The sequence below is a fragment of the Colias philodice genome, chromosome 1 (assembly GCF_061535455.1).
Source record: "Colias philodice isolate Cphi_HAF_F1 chromosome 1, ilColPhil1 Martin Lab GWU primary, whole genome shotgun sequence".
Classification (NCBI taxonomy): domain Eukaryota; kingdom Metazoa; phylum Arthropoda; class Insecta; order Lepidoptera; family Pieridae; genus Colias; species Colias philodice.
Genome location: NC_143086.1, coordinates 11,793,268 through 11,817,481, shown reverse-complemented (window position 1 = coordinate 11,817,481; position 24,214 = coordinate 11,793,268). Strand labels below are relative to the sequence as shown.

The following is a 24,214-nucleotide window of genomic DNA, read 5'->3' as shown; positions in this document are numbered from 1 at the left end:
GTACTGTCTTGTACTGTCTGAAAGCTTGTATTGTCTATGAATATTTCTTATCTGTGCTTGTATGCTATTTGTGGACAAGGATTGGACGCGATATCCGTCACTGTATTCCCCTCCATTTCGTAAGGCAATTTATGTTTTGATTTCAAGTGTTTTATTATTTTATTTCGTTAGGAATTTATTTAATTTCAACATAATTACACAATAAAAATGACTTGGGGATTCGTAACGTGTGGCCCAAATGAGGCACTTGTAGTTTCTGGTGAGTACCTAGTAAACTAATGATAAATGCACCGATAGAGATGTGAACTTCAATTATTTTTTGTTTTCATTTCGTTTAATTTCCCATGAAACATATTTGTTTTATCATCTTTAACGAATATAATATAAGTTCATATAAGTAAAATAAAATTATGCAAGTTTTCGTGTTGGCAATGCGATTTTTGTTACAAGTTTTCCTCTAATCCTAATTGGACTTATTAACTCCTTCCATAGTTCATATTACTTCTATTCGAGTGGTGTTATGTGAATCATATCTGCGTAGCGAATTATATATAGTCTGCTTCTCAAATAAAAAGATGTACACATTCCTCAGACCATCTCATACATTCAAATGTATATATGTATGTATTTCAATGTTTTGTATATTAGAGTATTAAGGTATTATTGTTGAGATATCACAATGTTTTTTAATTTCTTCGTTGTAATAAATAAAATTAAAACTTACTAGGAGTTATTTTCTGCTCTATAGCTCATGTTCATTACATATTCATTGCAAACAGAATATTATGTGGTTTAAGTTTCAGAGTAATATGTTCTATTTTATACATGAATAATTGTATGTTATACATATTTGCCTGTGTACACGTTTATAAGTACAGCCATAATAAACCTTCCTAGTAGGAAACACCAGATAATTATTTTTTACTGTTATAAGTTAAAAATACCGAATAAAAATGTTTTATTGAGAAGAAATTCTCTCATAACTCAAATCATATACTTAAGTGTAAACCAAATAATCTAAACGTACAGGTACCTTTAGGAGATAATTATTTAATAAAGAATATAAAAATAAAAAGGATAGTATTGTATTCTCTTTATTTGTATGTAATTAATAAACTTAAAATTTGGTTGTTACAGTACCTTCATTATGTTTCATGTTTATCTTGTAACATAGGCTTTTTTATGTTAGATCTCAATTTGGACAAAGACAAGGCAAGCAGCTAGTTTATAGTATAATTTAAATGAGACTCTTCATCACTTGTGGTTTAAAATACCTACACACAATTAATTAAAACATTTGAAGAGGTGGTACATTATCTGTCTTTTTATTAACAACTTACCTTATTTTATTCGTAACAATTGAAATTAGATCTCCTAAAAATATATTTCATTTCTATTAAATCTAAAGCAAATTGTAACTAAAACTAATTTCTTATGGTTTTGACTTTAGAGTAAAGAAGACTGAGATTAACATAATTTTCCCTCTTTATCACTGACCTTAATTTGATGCCTAAAGCCATGCGAAGTTATTTTTAAATATATTTGCGAATTTTGTAGTATTTAGATTAATATTCGTGGAATTATTTCTAAGTTTTGAAAAAGAATCAATGTGAAAATGTATAATTTATGTTAGTGTCAGAATGCCCTTATGTCCACACAAATCTACTTAACAAATCTAGGTGAAATATTGTATAGTCAATATAATAAAACCATATTACTGAAACCTGGATACCAGACAAGCAAAATCTCAAGATTGCATGAAAATATTCTTACTAGAAATCTGATAAAAATTGTACCAAATCTATTGTCCTTCTTTCTCGTCGCAACAAAGCGATGGTATGATTTTATGTCAGGAAATAATTGAAGACTAGACAATTATACATAGGTTAGTTTTTACTGAGGTGTAATATATTATTCCTGTGGAAATTGCCTTTGCCATGCTGATGAAGCCTGAAAAGTTACTTTATATATTATTGATTTATTTATTTTAGATTTTAAACAATAATCTGAACTAGTATTATTAAGAAAAAATTCTTTTGCATGTAACACACATGTAATGTTTTCACACAGATAATAAATTCAAAGATTATTTCACCACCAGAAAGCTTCAACGAATAACTGAGGCAATTTTTTTATCTCAAGTTATCCTTTCGAAGCTGGGGCAAGTTGATTATAAAATGAAAATCTTAAAATTAGGTTAATTTAACGGCGATTTTTTATATTGTGTCCGATTGCTATCTGTATGTCCAATTTATTATATTATGTCTTTGCAATCTGTCTGTTTGGATATTGAATAAGTCTACAGTTGTATACTTAAATACAAAAGCATAAACAAGAAATGATCCTTAACCCATTGAGCCACAAGCGGCCCGATCGGTCCATGACACAATAGATTTTCTATTGTCTGTAGTTCCGAGGCCTGAGTTATTACATAATATGTAAAATTGTTCTGATCTTGCAGGATGCTGCTACTCGAAGCCGCTCCTCGTGCCCGGGGGTCGCGCGTTCGTATGGCCGGCCATACAGCGGGTACAGAGAATATCTCTGAACACGATGACCTTGCAAGTTGAGTCGCCCACTGTGTACACAAGCCAGGGCGTGCCCATATCGGTGACCGGCATCGCACAGGTAATTAGTACAATGCGTTAGTCATTGTGGCCATTGTGCTGACCTCAATAGTGGTGTCAATTATCCTAGTAAATGGATATTGCATGGAATGGAACAATTGTTTTAGCTGAGTGTATTAATTTAATCATATGTTCAGTGATTATGTGTTATTGGGAGTGTTTAAATCAACATTCCTTTTATTTATACTAGTATTCATAGAAGGCCAAAATGTAATCTCTATATATTATAAAAATGAATCCCTATTTCCCTTGGTCACGGCATCACGCGTAAACGGGTGGACCGATTTCGATAATTCTTTTATTATTATATTCCTGTGAGTACGAGGATGGTTCTTATGGAGAGAGAACGTAAATATGTACCACGAGCGAAGCCGGGACGGATCGCTAGTCTTTCATAAAACACTTATAAAGCGAAACTGTATATCTTAAATTTATTTTCATCTAAGCTATTTTCTGAGAAGAATGTGTCTTGATAAGCACTGAAACATGATTGGATCAATTCCCTGTGGAGACTAAGATACAGGAAGTTGACTCACTAATTTTTTAATGAGTGTTATGTTTCATGCTCTAATACTCTCAGTAGACATAACAAACATATTTACATTTTGCCTGCTTTAGCCAAGTTATTTATAGGTTTTAGTCATACAATGCGTTTGTAATTTTACAGGTAAAAATACAAGGTCAAAATGCAGAGATGCTTTTATCAGCCTGTGAACAGTTCCTTGGAAAATCAGAACAGGAAATTCAGCATATAGCCCTAGTGACCCTCGAAGGTCACCAGCGAGCTATTATGGGATCCATGACAGTTGAGGAAATATATAAAGACAGAAAAATATTTTCGAAAAAGGTAATTTCTTTTTTACTTTTGTAACAAAACCTTTAAGTCTTGTTTTTAATTAGATATATGTATTACTCAATCTTGTGAGATTTAACCTGGTAACAAAATAATTTGTATTCAATATTAGTACATTTAGCACATATTATAAAAAGAAATATCTCGTAATAATAAAACAAATGTTTTAAAGGTATTTGAGGTGGCATCCAGTGACCTCATTAATATGGGAATAACAGTTGTATCCTACACACTCAAAGATATCCGAGATGAAGAGGTAAGATATTGAGTAAATTTACTACATACTGTAGATAAATGCTTAATTTAATTTATCATTATTCATATTTGCCATTCAATAAGGTTTATAGATATATAAACATCATTTTATACAAGTCAAAATCTTTAAGGATTTTTAAGTAATCATTTGGGCCCTGCACTTTTCAACACTTTTTATAAAGACAATTATATTCAGCATAAGCCAATAGTTTATATGAACATTTATTTGTACTTTAGTGCAATATTTTTCTTTTACCATGGCATGGCATGACAGGAAGCTAAGGTATGTTTTATTTTAGTAACTTAGAAATATGCTCTTAGAATTAGGTTTCATATTAGTCTGCTGGTTAAGCTACAATTTGAGCTGAAAGAGCGCATGGGATTTTTTAATTTATAATTAAAACTGCTACTTGTTAAGATAATAAGCTATTATTTGGTTAATGCCACCTGGGATTTTACATAAGAATTATGGTTATAAGAGCATACATTAACTAATCATATTTCGGGTTTCTAGGGAGGGCATGTAAATAAATGCAAAAATGCAATGCATATATTAATTAGCACACAAATATCCTGCAATATTAATGTTCTCACTATCACTTTTGTCTCAGTCCATAAATCCACTATGAACACATATATTTGAATTTTATTGAGTCAACTAAAATCTATACTATTATTATAAAGCTGAAGAGTTTGTTTGAACGATCTAATCTCAAGAACTACTGGTCCGATTTAAAAATTATTTCGGTGTTGGATAGCAAATTTATCGAGGAAGGCTATAGGCTATATTATATGATCACGCTAAGACTAACAGAAGCGGAGCCACGCGGGTGCAACCGCGGAGCGCAACTAGTGTATAGTAAAAGTTCGCGAGAGTATCGCTAATCATCGCTAAATTATAACAGTACTTGACTCTTAAGTATATCTTTCTCACTATCGTAAATATTTACCTTAGATATGATAATGTGAGACAAATAAAAAATTCAAACATAAATAGTTTATTAAAATACTATAGTATGATTACTAAAATAAGTAAAAAAAAATAAGCAGCACAAATATAGTATAAAAATCAGTATTTTAAAGAAATACAATGAATGTATTGTTTACGAGTATTGATGATTCATGAATCACGAATAAGACAACATGAAATGAATTTTAATAACATGATATATGCAAGTCATAACATTAATTGAATGTTTATTGTTAATAAATATTTTTTCTTTACAATTACATATTAAAATGATCTTATTAATGAAATGCTCAACTTGGCAGGGGTATCTAAAAGCGTTAGGTATGGCTCGAACCGCGGAAGTGAAACGCGACGCTCGTATCGGTGAAGCGGAGGCTCAAGCTGAAGCCAGGATTAAAGAAGCAATGGCCGAGGAACAGAGGATGGCAGCCAGGTTCCTTAATGATACCGAAATATCGAAGGCACAGAGAGATTTCGAACTCAAGAAAGCAGCTTATGATGTCGAAGTTCAGACTACTAAGGTAGTGTATTCAAATTTTGGTGTAACTTGTATGTATTTGAAGTGAAACTCTTAGAGTTACATTAATTGAAGTATTTCTGATTGCCAAATATTTGTACGTCTTCTCATCATTTAACATTGCAGGTTTGAGAGTGTTCTTAAATTGTTCTATTGTTAAAAACATTTTTAACATATTCTTTAAATGTAAATGCTGCCCTTTGTCTCGTCATATGTTAAAATATATAAATTAATCATATTGACCATCCAACCCGGATCAAATAGCATTAAAGAGCATCATATTTACTCATACAAATAAGTAAAAAAAAAGACGGGTTGAACTCCGGGAGTGCCGGCAGAAGTGAAAACTTGATTATTAACGTTGAGCATGTTTGATATCCATCCGTCTTACGCTTTTTCGATCAGGTCACGTGTCCTGACGCGAGTTTAAGATTTTATACCCAACGCCGCTAAAGAAGTTTTCACTTCAAAAAAAACACAAAATATTTGTATTTCCTTCCTCAATACTATTGTACAAGTAAATGAAAAAATGACACGAAATATGTCCCTCCTAAATTATGCTATTATTATGAAAACAGGCGGAAGCTGAAATGGCGTACGAATTGCAAGCGGCCAAAACGAAACAGCGCATCAAGGAGGAGCAAATGCAGATTGCAGTTGTGGAGCGTTCCCAAGAGATCAACGTTCAGAAGTGGGAAGTGCAGCGGCGGGAGAAGGAGCTAGAGGCCACTATACGCAGGTAACACGTGCAAAAAATAAGCCTGACATTTAAAAAAGAGCATGTGTGCCGTGTCAGAAGTGAAACTTCTTTGACAAAGATACCAAAATCGTGACGGTATTGAAATGACGCGACCTTGAAGTTTTACTTCTCAACGCGCCTAAAGAAGTTTCACTTCAAAAATGTATAGTTTAATCTTTTTGGAGCTGGAAATCAGTATATTAGGTTAATATGTTGTTTGAAAAAAAAATTGTTAATGGAAGTGTAATTTTGCAAATTTAGGAATGCAATTTCTTATTATTAAACTGATTTAACTATAATTTTGTTTGTAGGTAAAATATTCTTAAAAAAACTTTAACGCAAGCAGTACCGCAGCATAACTGATATTTTAAGAACTGATTTCATTGAGCATCAATAAACAACTTTAAATATGTATTTCTTATATACCAAAACCTAAAAAAGAACATAACAATCATCACGACTTTATGCAAAAAAATATTCAGTTTCATTATCTAAATTATCTGGTACAATAAACAATTATACAAGTTTAATTAATAAAAAAGACGGGTTGCACTCCGGGAGTGCCGGCAGAAGTGAAAACTTGATTATTAACGTTGAGCATGTTTGATATTTTGGAATGGTATCCGTCTTACGCATGGAATATAAAAGCTAAAAAAAAAGTCCGTCTTACGCTTTTTCGATCAGGCCACGTGTCCTGACGCGAGTTTAAGATTTTATACCCAACGCCGCTAAAGAAGTTTTCACTTCAATAATTTTATTTGTATCACAGGCCTGCAGAAGCAGAGAAGTTCAGACTAGAGAAACTCGCTGAAGCGCACAGACTGAAGACGGTTCTCGAAGCCGAAGCCGAGGCCGAGGCAGTTAAAGTCCGTGGAGAGGTATGTAGACTGCAATTATTTTGTTAATAAGCATTTGTTAATAAGCATCTTTAACTAGCTTACCGCCCGCGGCTTCGCCCGCTTTGTCTATAACCTAATAAATTATATACTAAAACCTTCCTCTTGAATCACTCTATCTATTAAAAAAAACCGCATCAAAATCCGTTGCGTAGTTTTAAAGATTTAAGCATACAAAGGGACATAGGGACAGAGAAAGCGACTTTGTTTTATACTATGTAGTGGTCTAGCTGTTACCCGCGGCTTCGCTTTTCTCCTAGGAATTAGATGCTTCATCGCAGTAAACAGTAGCTTAAATCACTCTCTGAGTCTAGAGACAGTTAGGAGACTTCCTATTTGTCTCCAGAGGCAAAAATCGCATCATAAAATCGCTCTGTTGCGACGTGAAACAAGGACAAACAAATAAAAAACACATTTTTATTTATTATATTAGTGATGAAGGATGTTTGATGATCGAGATAAAACCTGAAAAAGATACTGCAGCATATTCATAAATAGACTTATAACTACACCCAAAGTGCATTTTTTATTAAATATTTATGCTGTTATGGGCCATTAAAGTAACAGATTATAATAATATTTCATACTTGCTATATGCGGATACGGCCAGGCCAATGTTATGACAATGTTTTTCAGTGTATCAAATCGAAAATTGTAAATAAATAAGGTTATTTTCAATATAGGATTTAATTTAAAAATAAAATTCAAGTTTTCGTTTTAATCCCGTAATAAAAATAAGCACAACATAAAGGTAATTCGATTTGTTGTGTCAGAAGTGAAACTTCTTTGACTAGATTCAAAGATACTAAAATTGTCGCCTTATTCCATGACGTGAAGGAAATTTTACTCTCAACGCGCATAAGAAGTTTCACTTCAAATTTTTTTTTTCTTTATTTATTTATATTTTACTCGTGGTACATATTTCGCAATAAAAGGAAGCCTATGTCCTTTCTCGGGTATCAAAATATCTCCATACCAAATTTCATGCAAATTGGTTCAGTAGTTTAGGCGTGATTGAGTAACAGAGAGACAGACAGAGTTACTTTCGCATTTATAATATTAGTATGGATTTATCAATTTTTTTTATAAAATGTGTTCGTTTAATAAATTGTTTTAATGAAAACAGGCTGAAGCATACGCGATCAAGGCAAAGGCGGTGGCCGACGCGGAACAAATGGCGAAGAAAGCAGATGCGTGGAAGGAATACGGTTCCGCTGCTATGGTCGATATGATGCTTGAGACTCTACCCAGGGTATGTTCATTTGAATATTATTTATTTTTTATAAACGATTAAAGCGCGTCACACACGGTGAAGATACTATAATATTTTATGTTAAGATTCTCTAATATTAAATATTACAGTATCTTAAGGTATCCGGTATCAGCGTTCTGACCATCATTTTTCTTTTTGTCATTGCGTACTAAGACCCCTGTAGAACCGCCCTGTTACAAATGACCCGAAATTTTGTGTCAGTGTTTCGGGTCATTTTTAACAGGATGGCGGTTCTACAGGGGTCTTAGTACGCTATGACAAAAAGAAAAATGATGGTCAGAACGCTGATACCGGAGGGATACTGTAATATTTTATATTAGAGAATCTTAACATAAAATATTATAGTATCTTCACCGTGTGTGACGCGCTTTATGTGTAAAACAAAAGCTATGGTGTACATTTTAAATGTACTGATAGTACAATGTTCACACATCTCATGATTCGAGGGATTCAAGGAATGTTCGTCGGTCACTAGGATAGGCAATGCCGATTTATTAAATATTATGTCTCACACTTTATCAATAGATTTGTAAAATATCCCTATAGGAATATATAATAGGCTTGACCGATATTTGAAAATACTAAACTCTTCAATTTACAAAATGCAATGGTAATACATAACAATAAATACAAACGGTTTTAAAATAGTTAAATATAATGAAGCATGATTTACGCCACATCGTGCCGGTGTCGGGAAATGAAACAATATCTATCGATATTTCAACGCCGTGCCCCATCCGGACCCTGTCCGTGCACGATCGAGCTACGGTCAGACATAAATCACTTCATACAAAAAAAGACGTGTGGCACTCGGGGACTGCCGCGGTAAAGCTATTGCATGCTATGCCTTCAAGCCACACCTCCGTGCCCGTCGGAGTGGGGAGCGTGAGGTTTTTTCGTTACGGAATTTCTGGATTCGGTCCCCGCGCTCAAGGCCCGCGATAGAAGCAATGCAATAGCTTAAAAGTATACAATAATGTTTGATCGTACACAGACTTGAGTGTAAACCATGCAATCATCTGCATAATATCCCGCGTAAATTTTATTTTTCATGTTTGTTTTAAACATGAAAAATAATTCTGTACAAGTAATTGTTCAAAATATTGATCGCAGCTCATATAATATAAGATTTTATTAGGTATTGTTATTTTATTTATCTATAAGGAGGTGCGGTACTCATATTCAAATGAAGCAATTTATTTAACTTGTAGGTACGTTATCATTGTCGGTATAACGTTTGTGGCAGTATAATGATACTAGATTTAGAATATTTGCATTTCTCCGTAATGCTTTGTTGCCTTTCGAATATTATGCTAATTATAATTCATGACATGAGGTATCCTTTGCGTAAAATGATAATTTTAAATACATATTATATTTTAAATGTTCGCCCGCGACTTCACTCGTATATAAAAGTTATTCTTCGTCAATGCATTAATTCCCAGTTTCTTCTTTCTTTTTTATGTAAAAATAAGTTATATATTTAGCCTCATTCATCGGATCATCATAACCTGAAAATTATTTCAAAAATTGTGTGCTAGATCTTGTCTGGAAATGAACCAAAGTATAAATTATTGTGATATTTAGTTTGTGTTTTTAGTTTTTACTATCCTGGATCCTCAACACGATTACCGTGACCTAGTGCCGCCATAAACGTTGTTTTCCTTAAAACTCTGTTATACCTACTATAATAAAAATAATAAACAATAGAGTACACTCTATTGTTTATTAAAAAATAATAATCAAGCTAGACAAGGACTTTATTTCCGGTCATGGGTTTGATGATCATTGCTTAAACAGCATTATAATTCAGTAATTGAGTCAATTATTTGCTTTCTGAAACGACTAGAAATTCAACGAATACAAGCTATTATCTAGTCCGGCCATGAAACAAACATACACATTGTTATGATAACCGCTCCGGTCGTTTACGCTTAGTTCCATAATGTGCGAGCTAAATTGCAAATTAAAGCTAAGAATATACGGCTGTAGTTAGTTTAATCCAAAAAATGTTACATTTTTTACGTTCATTATTATACATTACACGTGACATACTTTTGATTAAATTTAGTCAGAAAATAGTTTTGTTATCAGAGAGACTGTAGTGGAAAATGAGACTGTAAAAAGAAAATTAATTAACCATGGCTCTTTTGAAAGATTTCACACGTCTTTTTAATTTAATAAGTAATTAATGTCACTCACAAAGGCACGTGTTTATTTTCAAAAAAAAAAACAAGATTGCATGCTCAGTGAATGCTACAAATCGATTACTACATTATAATAGTGGCGTTTAATACGTCACATGTTTGCAATTTACACAGCTCAGATAAATTTAGATATTCGTATTGTTTTTGTGATGTTTATGTTGTATAACTTGTTTTGTTGAAAGATTGTGACGAATTATAATTTCTTTCTTTCTTGCTACTATTGAATCCATTATCCTATATTTAGACTATAGACTATTTATTTTACCCTACTTCATCTGTTAAATAATATAGTAGGAGTTCAAAGTTATTCCGTTGTAGGTTAATTGGGACCAATACAAATAGGCAGTATCGGAAAATAGAACGTCTATAATCTTATTTTAAAGTGGAACTGGGTCACTAGTTTCTGCATTCGTTATGCATAACATCATTTGCCACTCACGATGGTTAGCAAGTTTGTATTTATAACTGGGTTTCGTGAATGTCAGAGGCTATACCGAAAATATATTTGTCCTCTGTTATGATTTTGTCAATAATCAATACACAAATGTCAGACATATTTGGTGAGCGTTTACCTATAATTTTCGTCTTAAATTAGTTTTAGCTGAACTATATATTTAAGTGAAAACTTATGTTATTTATTACCATAAATAAGCTCGACTTGGTTGGATGATAATCCTATCAGCTAAGACATGACATTAAGCCTTCCCCATTTAGCTATTATTTTGTACTATCTGCGCTTTGCGGTTTCACCCGCGTGGCTCCGCTCCTGTTGATCTTAGCGTAATGATATTAATAGCCTTCCTCGATAAATGGGCTATCTAACACTTAAAGAATTTTTCAAATCGGACCAGTAGTTCCTGAGATAAACGCGTTCAAACAAACTCTTCAGCTTTATAATATAATAAGTATAGATTAACATGTTAATTAATACTAAAATTTAGACTAAACAGACGTTTCCCAATCTCGCCACCAGGTGGCAGCAGAAGTAGCGGCGCCACTGTCTCAAGCGCGCAAAGTCACGATGGTGTCGTGTGGCGGCGGTGAAGTGGGCGCTGCGAAACTCACCGGTGAAGTGCTGAGCATCGTGCAGTGTATACCTGAGCTTGTGAAGGGCGTTACGGGCGTGGATATATCCAAGATCAAGGTGAGTGTACACTGGCCTTAGCAGGAGACGTCGTTACTACCAACAGTATAAATGATAAGGGCGAGTGCTCACAGTTATGATTGTGTCGTCTGGTGGCGATGAAGTGGGCGCTGCGAAACTCACAGGCGAAGTGCTGAGCATCGTGCAGTGTATACCCGAGCTTGTCAAGGGAGTCATTGGTGTGGATATATCCAAGATCAAGGTTAGTGAGCACTAGCCTTAGCAGAACACGTTAATAGTAAAAGCGCAGAGGAGTGCGGAATGCTGAGCATCGTGCAGTGTATACCCTTGTGAAGGGTGTTACGGGCGTGGATATATCAATAATCAAGGTGAGTGTACACTGGCCTTAGCAGAACGCGTCGTAGATACCAACAACAAGAGAAATAAGGGTGCACTCCCACCGGCCGCTACCGGTTGGTATGCGATTTAAAAAAAAACTTTTAGTCCAGTCATTTTAGGGGTTGACCTAGGAAAATTAAGATAGCCAGTATATTACAACGAAAAAACTTACTTAAAAGCCCTCTATCTCGAAAACAGTTTTTCAAGTTAAGAAAATATTAAATAGGTTGTAGAGAATGAAATTCTCCAATATTCATATTAAAAACAAATAGCGTAAAAACCATAGAAAGCGTAAAAATAGATTTTTGTGACCTTTGACCCCTGAATTTCAAACTAGTGACCATTCAAATATGTGAATTTTGAGAACAGTTTTAGGATATCAGAATACAAGTTTTTACGTGGTTATATACTGAGTGTCTCGATTTTCCGAGATTTGCACCTAATTTGGCCTAATATTACTGCACTATTTGAATACTGCTTATGTGAAGAGAAATCGAGAATACAACAAAATAAAGTTGAGTATGCATTTCCTAAAATAAATCAAGGAAAATCTCGGAGCTTATAAAAAGCAGAATTGATTTCTTTATATTATAGGACATAAATATTATAAGGTAAAGGTGCCAACATAACATAAGAATCATCATCTTCGATAAATAATATGGTTTGTATTGCACCGTTTGCTATTTTGAAGCTAACCAGTGTAAGCTAATAATATTAAAACTTATAGCATTAAGGGCCGATTTTTCAATACTTAGATAAAATTTATTCGTTGAATAATGTATAAAACTACCATTTTAAAAACGTATTCTAATTGCCCGTATTTGACAGTTTACGTGACATTTTAATATTATTGTGTAATACTTTATTGGACGGATAAGTTTTATCCAAGCATTGAAAAATCGACCCTTAATCTCTTTAAACAATGTGTCCACTGCAATAAGGCAATTCCAATATATCAAATAAAACGATCAATTTTTCGCTAGCACTCAAAGAAGTAAAACCTTTATTACAGCTCCATTTCTATGTCCTAAAAAATTGCAAAATATAATTTAGTATTAGCACTATAACAATACAAGTGACCTTTTAACATTTAGCGTTATAGAAGAAACAAGTCATTGTTATTCTTGATAACAATGTAATTACTAATTACAGTACTTATCTTGCGTTTATTAACTAACAGGTTTTCCACGACAACCTGCATTAGTTAATAGGTAATTATTTTTGTATGGCATACCATCGATAACGAATAATACCTAGGATAGTTTCTAATAGTCTTTTCCGTACTAAATTCGCCTTTCTATATGAATTATTATTCGTTCTACTTACGTTTAATATTTTGCTATATTGGAAATGAGATATTATATATACACTATCTCGAGCAAGGGTTATCATTAAATTTAAACTTTTGATCTCGGGGAATTTTGATGCTCTTACCCTATTTACAGCGATTGTTTACAAAATGAAATCGAATACTTTTTTATGAATTATTTATAATTTTCCTACTATTTATTAAGGTATTATCTTGGTATGGTGCCTTTTATTTATTATGTTATGAGAGTTATCATATATAGCTAGTTGAATAGGTAATTGATTTATATTCATTCAAGGAAAAGTGACATAGATAACGTCCTTATATTTGAATAGTAATACATCATTCCTCAACATATACATGTATATATCATTTACCTTTCTCTTTTATATTATTATCTAAAACGTTTTACTGCTGATTTGTTTTCTAAATCGGTTACTCAGTTTTTGTATCCATTTCTCAGTACCAGCTTTGCATTAAAAAAAATATAAAATATTACTTCTTCATAATATTAAAGCCTTACAGGATTTAATTAGTATAAAAATTTTATATCAATTCGCAATACTATCACAAATTGGTTTCTCTTTCAATACCAGCAATCCACAGCAAAATATAAGACATTATATTGATTGAGCTCTAGAGGAATCTCTAGATGTTATCATTTGAAAAGAAATTCTCATAGACATGATCTAATGAGTTCTACTCAAATACATAAGTACCCAGCTACTTAGTTCGATAACAAGGCTAGCAATTTATTTTCTTGCAAATAATTTTTATGGACATAGAAATGAATTTGCTTCTTTACTTTCGCATTAATATTATCTGAACCAATTTATTATATTCCTATTTAAATGTTAGAATTAATAGGTTTATAGTTGAAATGTTTTATTTAAAAATAATTATGTTACATATTATTTTATACACGAAATTAATGCACTACGTTTTTTTTTAATATCAATCAATGTTATTACTTATTGCATATGCTCCTGAATCATTTTGAAGGACAATTAATGTTGCTGTAATTTTATGTTTTTAAACATTCGCTTACAACTTTTTGGATGCTAAACATAAATTCTCTATTTATCAGTGGAAAACATTGTGTTGTTACTAATTTTATTTTGTATGTCTAACACCTGATCACTCCTAACACAACCGACGTTTACGTTGCACACTACATGCATTTTACATGCATTTACAACTGTTTTTTAAGTGAAACTTCTTTACGCGCGTTGAGAGTCAAATTTCAAAGTCGCGTCATGGCAATACTGTCACGTCATGGAGTAAGGGGACAATTATGGTAACCTTGAATCTTGCCAAAGAAGTTTCACTTCAGACACGTGTGCTCGGCACACACGCTCTTTGTTTTAACTAACCGGTAAAGACAACAAAGACTGTCTGCTGCTTTGTTAAGGACTCTCAAACTTCTTTCTTCCCTGTTCTGCATCTATTTTTATGATTTTCTCATGTAAGTACTTCAATTGCAAACTCCAACTAAAATACTACACCAGTGCTTAAAATGTACGTAATCGTCGGTTATTTTATGCAAATTGCTAATATACACATATATATCACTAACACTAACTCGGTTGGCGGTTAGGCAATATCGGAACCGACGCCGGTGCCGACGCCCACGGCGCGCGGCGACGCGAGGAAGGTCCGATAACTTGCGATTGGTCACAATTAGATAATGCTCGTCGAGGTAAATATGGATCAGTGCATGGATATAGCTACATATGTAACTATCCACTTGCGATGAGAGGGTTTCGGTACGACTGAATGGTGTTTGATTTGTTCGCACGAAACTGCTTGTGTTCAACTACACGTATAGCTATACATACATTGTTATATACATGTTAGTATATTTAACAAAGATGTATGTTTCAAGGCAATATGTGGAGAGAACGCTATAAATGCTTAAACAGCGTATAGTTTGTAATCGAATGCAAATATCAATTTTTGATAGTCACATAAGATAAACATATTAAATAATAATCAATTATACTTATCTACGATTTACATTGCGTGCTGACAAGATATTTAAAATTTGATATTTGCCGTACAGATTTGGAGATATGTGGATAGTTATGTATGTAATTCAGAGATTAAACTTGTTAAAGTGTATTATTGTGTTTTTATGTAGCAGATAAGAAAGTATGGTGTTGTATGCTTTGTAAAAATAGTAAATAGTAGAAATCATATTATAAAATAATTTGGAAAATCCAAAAGTGCACACCTCATAATTTTTTTTTAATAAATATTTATTAATTATTATTTTTGTTTATTTAATAACAATTAAACCACATCGAATCAGACCCTGAAAAATGAAAGGGTTCTATTCCTGAGCATACTCAAGCGTAAGAGAAAAAAAAAGACTCGATTAGTAAAGTATTTCGGTCGCTATCGTGTTAACAAGAAAAAGGATCCGCACATACAGACACACGGACGTCCAAGACAGAACTTTTTTAAACTGTTTTTTAACTAGTTTAAATAACAAAAATGACATCAAAAATATCATGAACGTTAAAAATAGTGTTTTTTCTTAATATGTGTGTGTATGTATTATCTTACAAGTGCAATGTATGATACATAAAGACATTTTAAGTTTGAAAAATCAGATGTTTTGCGCGAAGTGACAGTAGTACCCACCTCAACGCTTCGCTTATGAGGCGTGCAATAGTTGTTTAATTATAATTTATAACCGGCCAAGTTTGACTCGGAGAACTAAATATATTTATTATTTAATAGTTGTTTTCTTGTGTTCCTGTTGTAGATTCCGCAATAACTTTTAACTATTTTAATCCTTAAATAATTATGATATATTATCGCTAAAAAATTTCCTGCGTATTTTGATTTCGGCGTGTTTGTCGAACTGTTTTGCATTATTTTATCGTTATTAATTAGGCAATTGCATGACACATATACCTTGCATGCGTTTTCTTTCGGCTTCTGATTGATTGTTGCATAGGTACATGTTAATATAAATAAATTATATTTTAGTAATTAGGTATCTAACTACGTAAATGTAGTTGTTAGTTTAGACGTAATCACAAAACAGTCTATATTCTCATCCTTTTACCGTATTAATTTAGCTCCCGTAAATATATTATTTTGTCTGTCTGCAATGTATTAGTATTTTGATATCCCGAGCATAAAATTCCAATTATTTTCCATACTAAAAACGTAATGTTGTTCGCAGGGTATCAGCGCCGCATAAGCAGTCTGTAAGTAGAAGTAAAGAGTGTGTACTAGCTTCGAGTGGAATAAACGTACCGAAATAATTATATATTCTATACTTCCAACGATTTAAGTGCTACTTCCTACATACTATGTACAAATAAATTTAATTAAAGCTAGATCAGGTTATTGCGTCGATGTTTTGATTATTATTATAATATCATTGTAATTTGTAAGTATTCTGCAATATTGAAGTCAGTACAGAGGTACGGCTAAGGATGCGTTGAAAGCTCGGTGGGCGAAGGACGAATGATTTGTTGAAGCGTTAAATTAATTACGACCAATCGCCTAAATGTTCTCAATGTAGTTTACTGAAATGACTGTTATACTAATGAAGAAAAAAGTAATAAAAAACTTATATTTTTTTATTTAGCTAACTGTCGTTAGGGTATTAAGACAATTTGGTGTTCATAAGGCAGTTTAGGTACTCTTACGGTAACTGTGCATTCGTAGACATTTTTCTTTTCACATTTTGTAATGAGATGTATGTACTATAATAATTATATTTTACTATGAATGAAGTAGGATAAAGCGCTAGTTTAGGCTATGGAGTAGGTAATTTGGGGAGGACACTATATTTCGATTAAAAAGCTTTTTTATTATTAAGGCAGAGTCGGCGTAGCAAAATTATTTATTAAATAACTATGATAATAACAGAATACCAGGATGTGATTCAGCAATTCAATCGAATCGAATTTTTAATGTATATATATAACGTGCGAGCTTTGATAGAAACGAAATAGCGGAAGATACGACACGTCCATAGAGTAATCAAATGCAAATTGTCAATGCACAATAACATGAACACACTGACACGGCTATGATTCAATTAACGCTGCCGAATGACTGTGGAACCACGGAGTGAAACACAGTTATTTTTCTTTTTAAATCATAGTTGTTGAATTTTACGCAGAGAAGCGAACAAACCCGCAAATTCCTAATACCTAGTTTGGTAGTTCCTACTCAAAACAATATGTCAGTGTATAAATATTTTAACTTTTTCCTATTCTTTTTAATAGTGAAAGAAACCGGATACCGAATAGCTAGTATTCGGCGGGATAGACATTTGGCCAGGATTTTTGTATAATCCATTTAAAATCACAAAAATGTCTACTAAATGCCATTAATTGATAGAGCCTGAGATAAGATTTATATGAGGTATCGCCTCCTATATTCCGATGTTTTGATTTTATCAAAGCGTGCGAGTGAACTAGCGCTTTTAATTCCATTAGTAAAGTTTTGCTAAAATAACATTTTGATGTAATAATTTTAATATATACTTACTACCTATTCAATTTAAATATTTATGATAAACTTGACGTTTTTTCATTATTATCGGAATCACACTTTAATTTGTTTTCAACATAAAAATTTTAATAGTTTGTAGGATAGATATATTTTACTAAATTCTCAGTAATTCACTAAGAAAGAGTAATTTTTTATATTTTTATACAAAATTACTCTTATTAAAATAACACCAAAATATACTAATTATTATACTCAATAAGGGTACGCTTTGTTTTCTCCATTTGGTTGTTTAAGAAATTATTTGGAATCTCCAACTTTATTCATCCTCGATCTGTACATGTAACGAGCATTAATACAGAACATTTTTGCGTTATTTAAAATGCCTATACATAGCAAATTGTATCGTTTGTTACATTTACTATTGTTCAGTATATGGCGATAAAAACATGAAATACCTTTGCCTAGGACTATGTACAGTCACGAGCAATAATATATGCCTAGGGGGCGATGTGCAAAAATATCTGTCACTAGAACAAATTCAATAATATCTGTCTGCCCGTATACAGCAAAAATATCTGACATTAGTAGGCAGCATTATAAAGTGGCATCAAAATTATATGACGAAAATGTAGAGCAAATAATTGTGACAACCTCTCGAAGCATAAATATGTGACGTAACCTAGGAGGCAATAATATCTGACACAATTCTATATTTCTGTATTGTAAAATATAATTGATTCCTCACAAAAAGCATAAATATGTGACACTAGCTTTCCGCCCGCGGCTTCGCCTGCGTTTTCACAGAAATACCGCATAGTTCCCGTTCACGGCATAAATATGTGACATCAACTAGGTGGCAATAATATCTAACACAATTTCATATTTCTGTATTTTGCATCGATTCCTCACAAAAAGCATAAATATGTGACCTCAACTAGGAAGCAATAATATCTGACACAATTTCATATTTCTGTATTTTTCATCGATTCCTCACACAAAGCATAAATATGTGACACCAACTAGGTGGCAATAATATCTGACACAATTTCATATTTCTGTATTTTGCATCGATTCCTCACAAAAAGCATAAATATGTGACATCAACTAGGAAGCAATAATATCTGACACAATTTCATATTTCTGTATTTTGCTTCGATTCCTCACACAAAGCATAAATATGTGACACCAACTAGGTGTCAATAATATCTGACACAATTTTATATTTCTGTATTTTGCGTTGATTCCATACAAAAAGCATAAACATGTGACATCAACTAGGAAGCAATAATATCTGACACAGTTTTATTTTCAATTTAATATTGAATTAATATAAAATAAATAAATTTTATTTTAACTACGTTGTTTTAAAACATGATTACCATATTAATTAATATGTGCCGTCGTTGTATACACATATTGTATGTCTAGATATTATATCCTACTAGCTTAACACCCGCGGCTTCGCCCGCGTTTTCAAAGAAAAACACGCATAGTTTCCGTTCCTGTGGGATTTCCAGGATAAAAGCTCTCATAAGCGTTAATCTTTTAATTATTAAATTTTAAGGTAATTTTAAATTAAAATTTCACATCAAGTAATTATTATTGTAGGTACCTTTGTTTTTGTAATTTGTTGGGACATTTGACAATGACAATTCGTGTCATTCTTATATTCTTTTAGTTGTCACGGATACTAGCGCTTTGGACATTTGAATTGTAATTTACACAAGTAGTGTGTTAATTTCGGTATATAATAACTGGTGGTAAAGGTCATGTTAGATTATTGGATTTTAAACTTAGACTTATTATTATATTTAATATATATTTTTTTTATTACTATATATATATACATACATATATTTTAAGAATATTATTTTTGATATTAATTATTTATTATTTTCGTCATGGCTTTAAATGATAGCACGGAAAGCGAAGCGTTTTTTTCACTCTCTTCAAATGGTTCAGAAAGCGACAGTTTTAATAGTTTGACTTCCTCTTCTTCTCCTTGCATTTCCTCTCTATTCTCCAATCAACCTAATAACTTTAATGTAATTCATATAAATGCCCAGAGTATTCCGGCACACTACCCTGACCTCCTTGCTACCTTTGACTCCCATCCTGTACATGCCATATTAATTTCAGAGTCCTGGCTCAAACCCTGTCTTCCTTCCTCTTCTTATAGTCTTCCAGGATTTCAGTTAATAAGGAACGATCGCATGGGTCGGACCGGAGGAGGGGTTGCAATTTACTTACGTTCTCACATTCCTTACACTATTGTCAGCTCCTCCCCTCAGCCGCCACCTAGCGATGCTGCTGAACATCTCCTTGTCGAAATAACTTCTTCCAACACTAAAATCCTTTTAGGCGTCTTCTACTCCCCTAACCTCTCTGTTAACTATTTCCATTCCTTCGACCAGATCCTTGAATCCTTTTCTCCTCTTTATAATCATATTATATTTATGGGAGATTTTAACACCTGCTTACTCAAGGGTGATCATCGTAGTAATAAGCTTATAAATTTAGTTGATTCCTATAATCTTAAAATCCTCCCTTTACAGGCTACCCATTCCTCTCCCAACTGTACCCCATCCCTCCTTGATCTCATTATTGTTTCCTCCCCAACGCATGTCGCTGAGCACGGACAGCGTTCAGCTGACATGTTTTCCTTTCATGACCTTATTTTCCTTTCTTACAAATTAAAACTTCCTAAATCGAAACCTAAGATTATTTTGCAACGTAATTTCGGTAAAATTAATTCTGAGCGCTTGTGCGAAGACGCAATAAACATGGACTGGTCGGTTGTTTCGTCTGCTGAAACCATCAATGATAAAGTGTCACTTTTTAATTCATTAATTCTTCAACTTTATGATTCGCATGCTCCTATGCGTCCAGTTAAGTTGAAGCACCTGCCTGCCCCTTGGATGACCGACAACCTTAAATCACTTTTACGGAAGAAGGCGCGTGCAAAGACTAAATTAAAGTTGTCTAATTCGGATATAAATCGTGAAAAATTTAATCGAATTCGAAACCGCTGCAATACTTTGTGTAGGGATGCTCAACGACTTTATATATCTAAGTCGGTTGACAATGGTGATCCTTCTAAAACTTGGAAATTCCTAAGATCCCTTGGAATTGGCAGATCCCAACAAAATCCTTGTCTTAATTCAACCCAGGCCAATGTCCTCAATTCCCATTTTTCCAATCCTCCCTCAGATTTCCATCCTACCCTTAAATCTTATACACTATCCTACCTAAATAACCTACCCCATTCCAGCTTTCCTCCTTTTGTATTCAATCGTTTTACCGAGTGTAGTGTTAAGAAAAGCATATTGTCAATCACTTCAAAGGCCGTCGGTAGTGACTGCATTGGTCGGAACATGATCATTCCTATCCTCCCTATAATCAATCCTACTATCACACATATCCTTAATTTTTCCATTACATCTGGCATATTTCCTGATGATTGGAAAAGTGCTCACATTATACCTCTCCCAAAAATTCCTAACCCTTCCACTACATCTGATTACCGACCCATTGCCATCCTTCCATTTCTCTCTAAGGTTCTCGAACGACTGGTTCAAGAGCAATTGAGTATTTTCCTTAACTCCAATAATCTCCTTAATCCTTTCCAATCTGGTTTCCGTCCCGGTCACAGTACGACCACTGCACTTATCAAAATCACTGACGACATCCGGCGAGGTTTTGACAATAAGCAGCTCACAATTCTAACGTTGCTGGACTTTAGTAACGCTTTCAATACGGTCGATCACGACATATTGCTGGCTTTGCTGCGGTCCCTTAATTTATCTGCATCGGCTATCGATTGGGTACATAGCTACTTAAGGGGACGTCGGCAACGTATACAGATTGAGGAGATTTCCTCATCTTGGTGCAATGTTACTGCTGGCGTTCCTCAAGGTGGCGTTCTCTCTCCCCTCCTTTTCTCCATTTTTATTAACACCATTTCCAAAAATATTGAGTCACCCTACCATATGTATGCAGACGATTTCCAATTATATAAACACGCATCACTACTCGAACTACCTGAAGCGATTTTTCAAGTAAACGCTGATCTTGCGACAATCGTCTCATGGAGTAAACATTACGGTTTAACAGTTAACCCAATTAAAACCAAAGCTATTATTTTCGGAAGCAGGCAGCTCGTATCAAAAATCGACTGGGCCGATTTACCAAGTATCGTTGTTGATGGTGTGTCTATCCCTTATAGCACACAAGTAAAAAATCTTGGTTTGACACTTGACCAAACTTTTTCGTGGGATGAGCAAATAAAACAAGTCCGTAAAAGGGTTTTCTCATCGGCGTTCTCGCTACGGCGCTTACGAAACTTTTTACCGATCGCTACGAAAATTACGTTAGCTCATTCTTTACTCCTTCCTCTCCTTGATTTTGCCGATTCATCCTATCCAGATCTCCACGAATACCAACTAGACACCCTTGAGAAGCTTCAAAATTTTTGTATACGATTTATTTATGGATTACGTAAATTTGATCATATTTCTGAGTTTAGAACAAAATTAAACTGGCTCCCCGTTCGCTTCCGCCGGAATACTCACATTCTTCATCTCCTGTATTGTATTTTATTTCACCCTAAAACACCGCCCTACTTAAAAAACAACTTTAACTATCTTAGCTCTACTCACACTCTCACTCTTCGTTCTTCCAACCTTTTATTATTATGTACTCCTGTCCATCGGTCAAACTTTTATGACAATTCGTTTACTGTTCGTGCCATTCAGCTCTGGAACGCCTTGCCGGAAAGTATCCGACGTGCACAAACGCTCTGTTCTTTTAAGTCCCTGTTGAAAGCTCATTATCTAGCCATGCAATAGTTGCATTAATTTATGTATAATTATAATTTTTGTATATATTGTTATATATATATTATTGTAGTTTGTGTAGTGTATAATACAAGTATATTTATATAACTATGTGGTATCTATGTACAGTATATGTAGTTTATGTAGTATGTAGGCATTTTTTAATATATCCTTTCTTTTATTTCTTTTTGCGCTATCCTTATTCTTCTTACATTTCCTTTCCTACCAGGTTGCCTGGCAGAGATTGCTGTGTAGCAATAAGGCCGCCTATTGTGCAAAATTTTTGTACCTCATTAATTTGTATCTACCACATTTCCTATATTGTTTTGTACAATGAAGTGTTATAAATAAATAAATAAATAAATAAATAATCCAAGTTACCTTCTATGTGTGTGCCAAATTCCATTGTTTTGTTTTATTTGTGTGAAAGAGTAACAAACATCCTTACATGATACTCACGAACTTTCGCATTTATAATATTAGAAGGATCATATCATGACAAAATTAAAGTATTCATATAATACCCACTTGGGTAGATCTATTTTATTTGAAGGTTCAGTGTAACCTTCATGTATTATTTAGAAATTGTTTTGTTATATTTGACGTTAGCGACGTTTGACACGATTGCTCCGTTATTCATTTTCATTTACCTATAATATTGCTATTTTTTTATTGAGTATCGAAAATTATGGCAAGTTATAATATTATCGTAATTTCATTTAAATCCATACTAATATTATAAATGCGAAAGTAACTCTGTCTGTCTGTCTGTTACTCAATCACGCCTAAACTACTGAACCAATTTGCATGAAATTTGGTATGGAGATATTTTGATACCTGAGAAAGGACATAGGCTACCTTTTATTGCGAAATATGTACCACGGGCGAAGCCGGGGCGGACCACTAGTAAAAAATATTTACAAAATATAACTAATGTGTCTTTTGTTCATATTCTTACCCCAGCAAAATACAAAACACTAATTAAATAAAAAAACGTTTGGCCTTTTTAATATCCTATCCTATCTTATCCTACTAGTCCTACTATAATCCTACTTCCTATCCTACTAATTTAGTATTATAAATGCGAAAGTATGTGTATGTGTGTGTTTGTTACTCTTTCACGCAAATACTACTGAACCGATTACAATAAAATTTAGCAGACATGTAAAGGGTAACTTGGGTTAACACATAGGATAGGTTTTATCCCAAAATTCCCACGGGAACGGGAACTATGCGGTATTTCTGTGAAAACGCAAGCGAAGCCGCGGGCGGAAAGCTAGTGTCACATATTTATGCTGTATAAGAGGAATCAATTATATTTTACAATACCGAAATATAAAATTGTGTCAGATATTATTGCCTCCTAGGTTACGTCACATATTTATGCTTCGAGAGGTTGTCACAATTATTTGCTCTACATTTTCGTCATATAATTTTGATGCCACTTTATAATGCTGCCTACTAATGTCAGATATTTTTGCTGTATACGGGCAGACAGATATTATTGAACCCGTTCTTATGACAGATATTTTTGCTAATCTGCAAATGGTAATATATTTATGCTTCTGACTGTACTTGTGAATGTACTATAGTAACCTAGTAACTCGAATTTCAACTTAGCCTAAACCAAATCAAATGTATTGTATAAATACGAATATTTTCATGGATCCGGTGCCATATTATGAAGTAGTTATATTTTTATTTATTCCTTGTTATTTTTCTTTTATAGTTTTAAGCATCATTTTAATATTGTACCTACTAATTTATT

General features: G+C 33.3%; 1 protein-coding gene across 2 annotated transcripts; it reads left to right on the top strand.

The window, feature by feature from the left end:
- The first annotated feature begins 81 nt into the window (after positions 1-81).
- Flo1 (flotillin-1) lies at positions 82-17,470 on the top strand. Of its 2 annotated transcripts, XM_089697942.1 has the most exons (11): positions 82-259; positions 2,462-2,628; positions 3,295-3,474; positions 3,653-3,736; positions 5,008-5,226; positions 5,801-5,961; positions 6,731-6,839; positions 7,984-8,109; positions 11,311-11,481; positions 14,727-14,828; positions 16,326-17,470. In XM_089697942.1, the coding sequence occupies exons 1-10, from the start codon at positions 208-210 to the stop codon at positions 14,790-14,792; spliced, it is 1,335 nt and encodes a 444-aa protein (XP_089554068.1). In that variant the 5' UTR covers positions 82-207; the 3' UTR covers positions 14,793-14,828; positions 16,326-17,470. The 2 variants fall into 2 exon arrangements, with proteins under 2 accessions (XP_089554068.1, XP_089554060.1); XM_089697934.1 differs by lacking the exon at positions 14,727-14,828.
- The last annotated feature ends 6,744 nt before the right edge of the window (positions 17,471-24,214 follow it).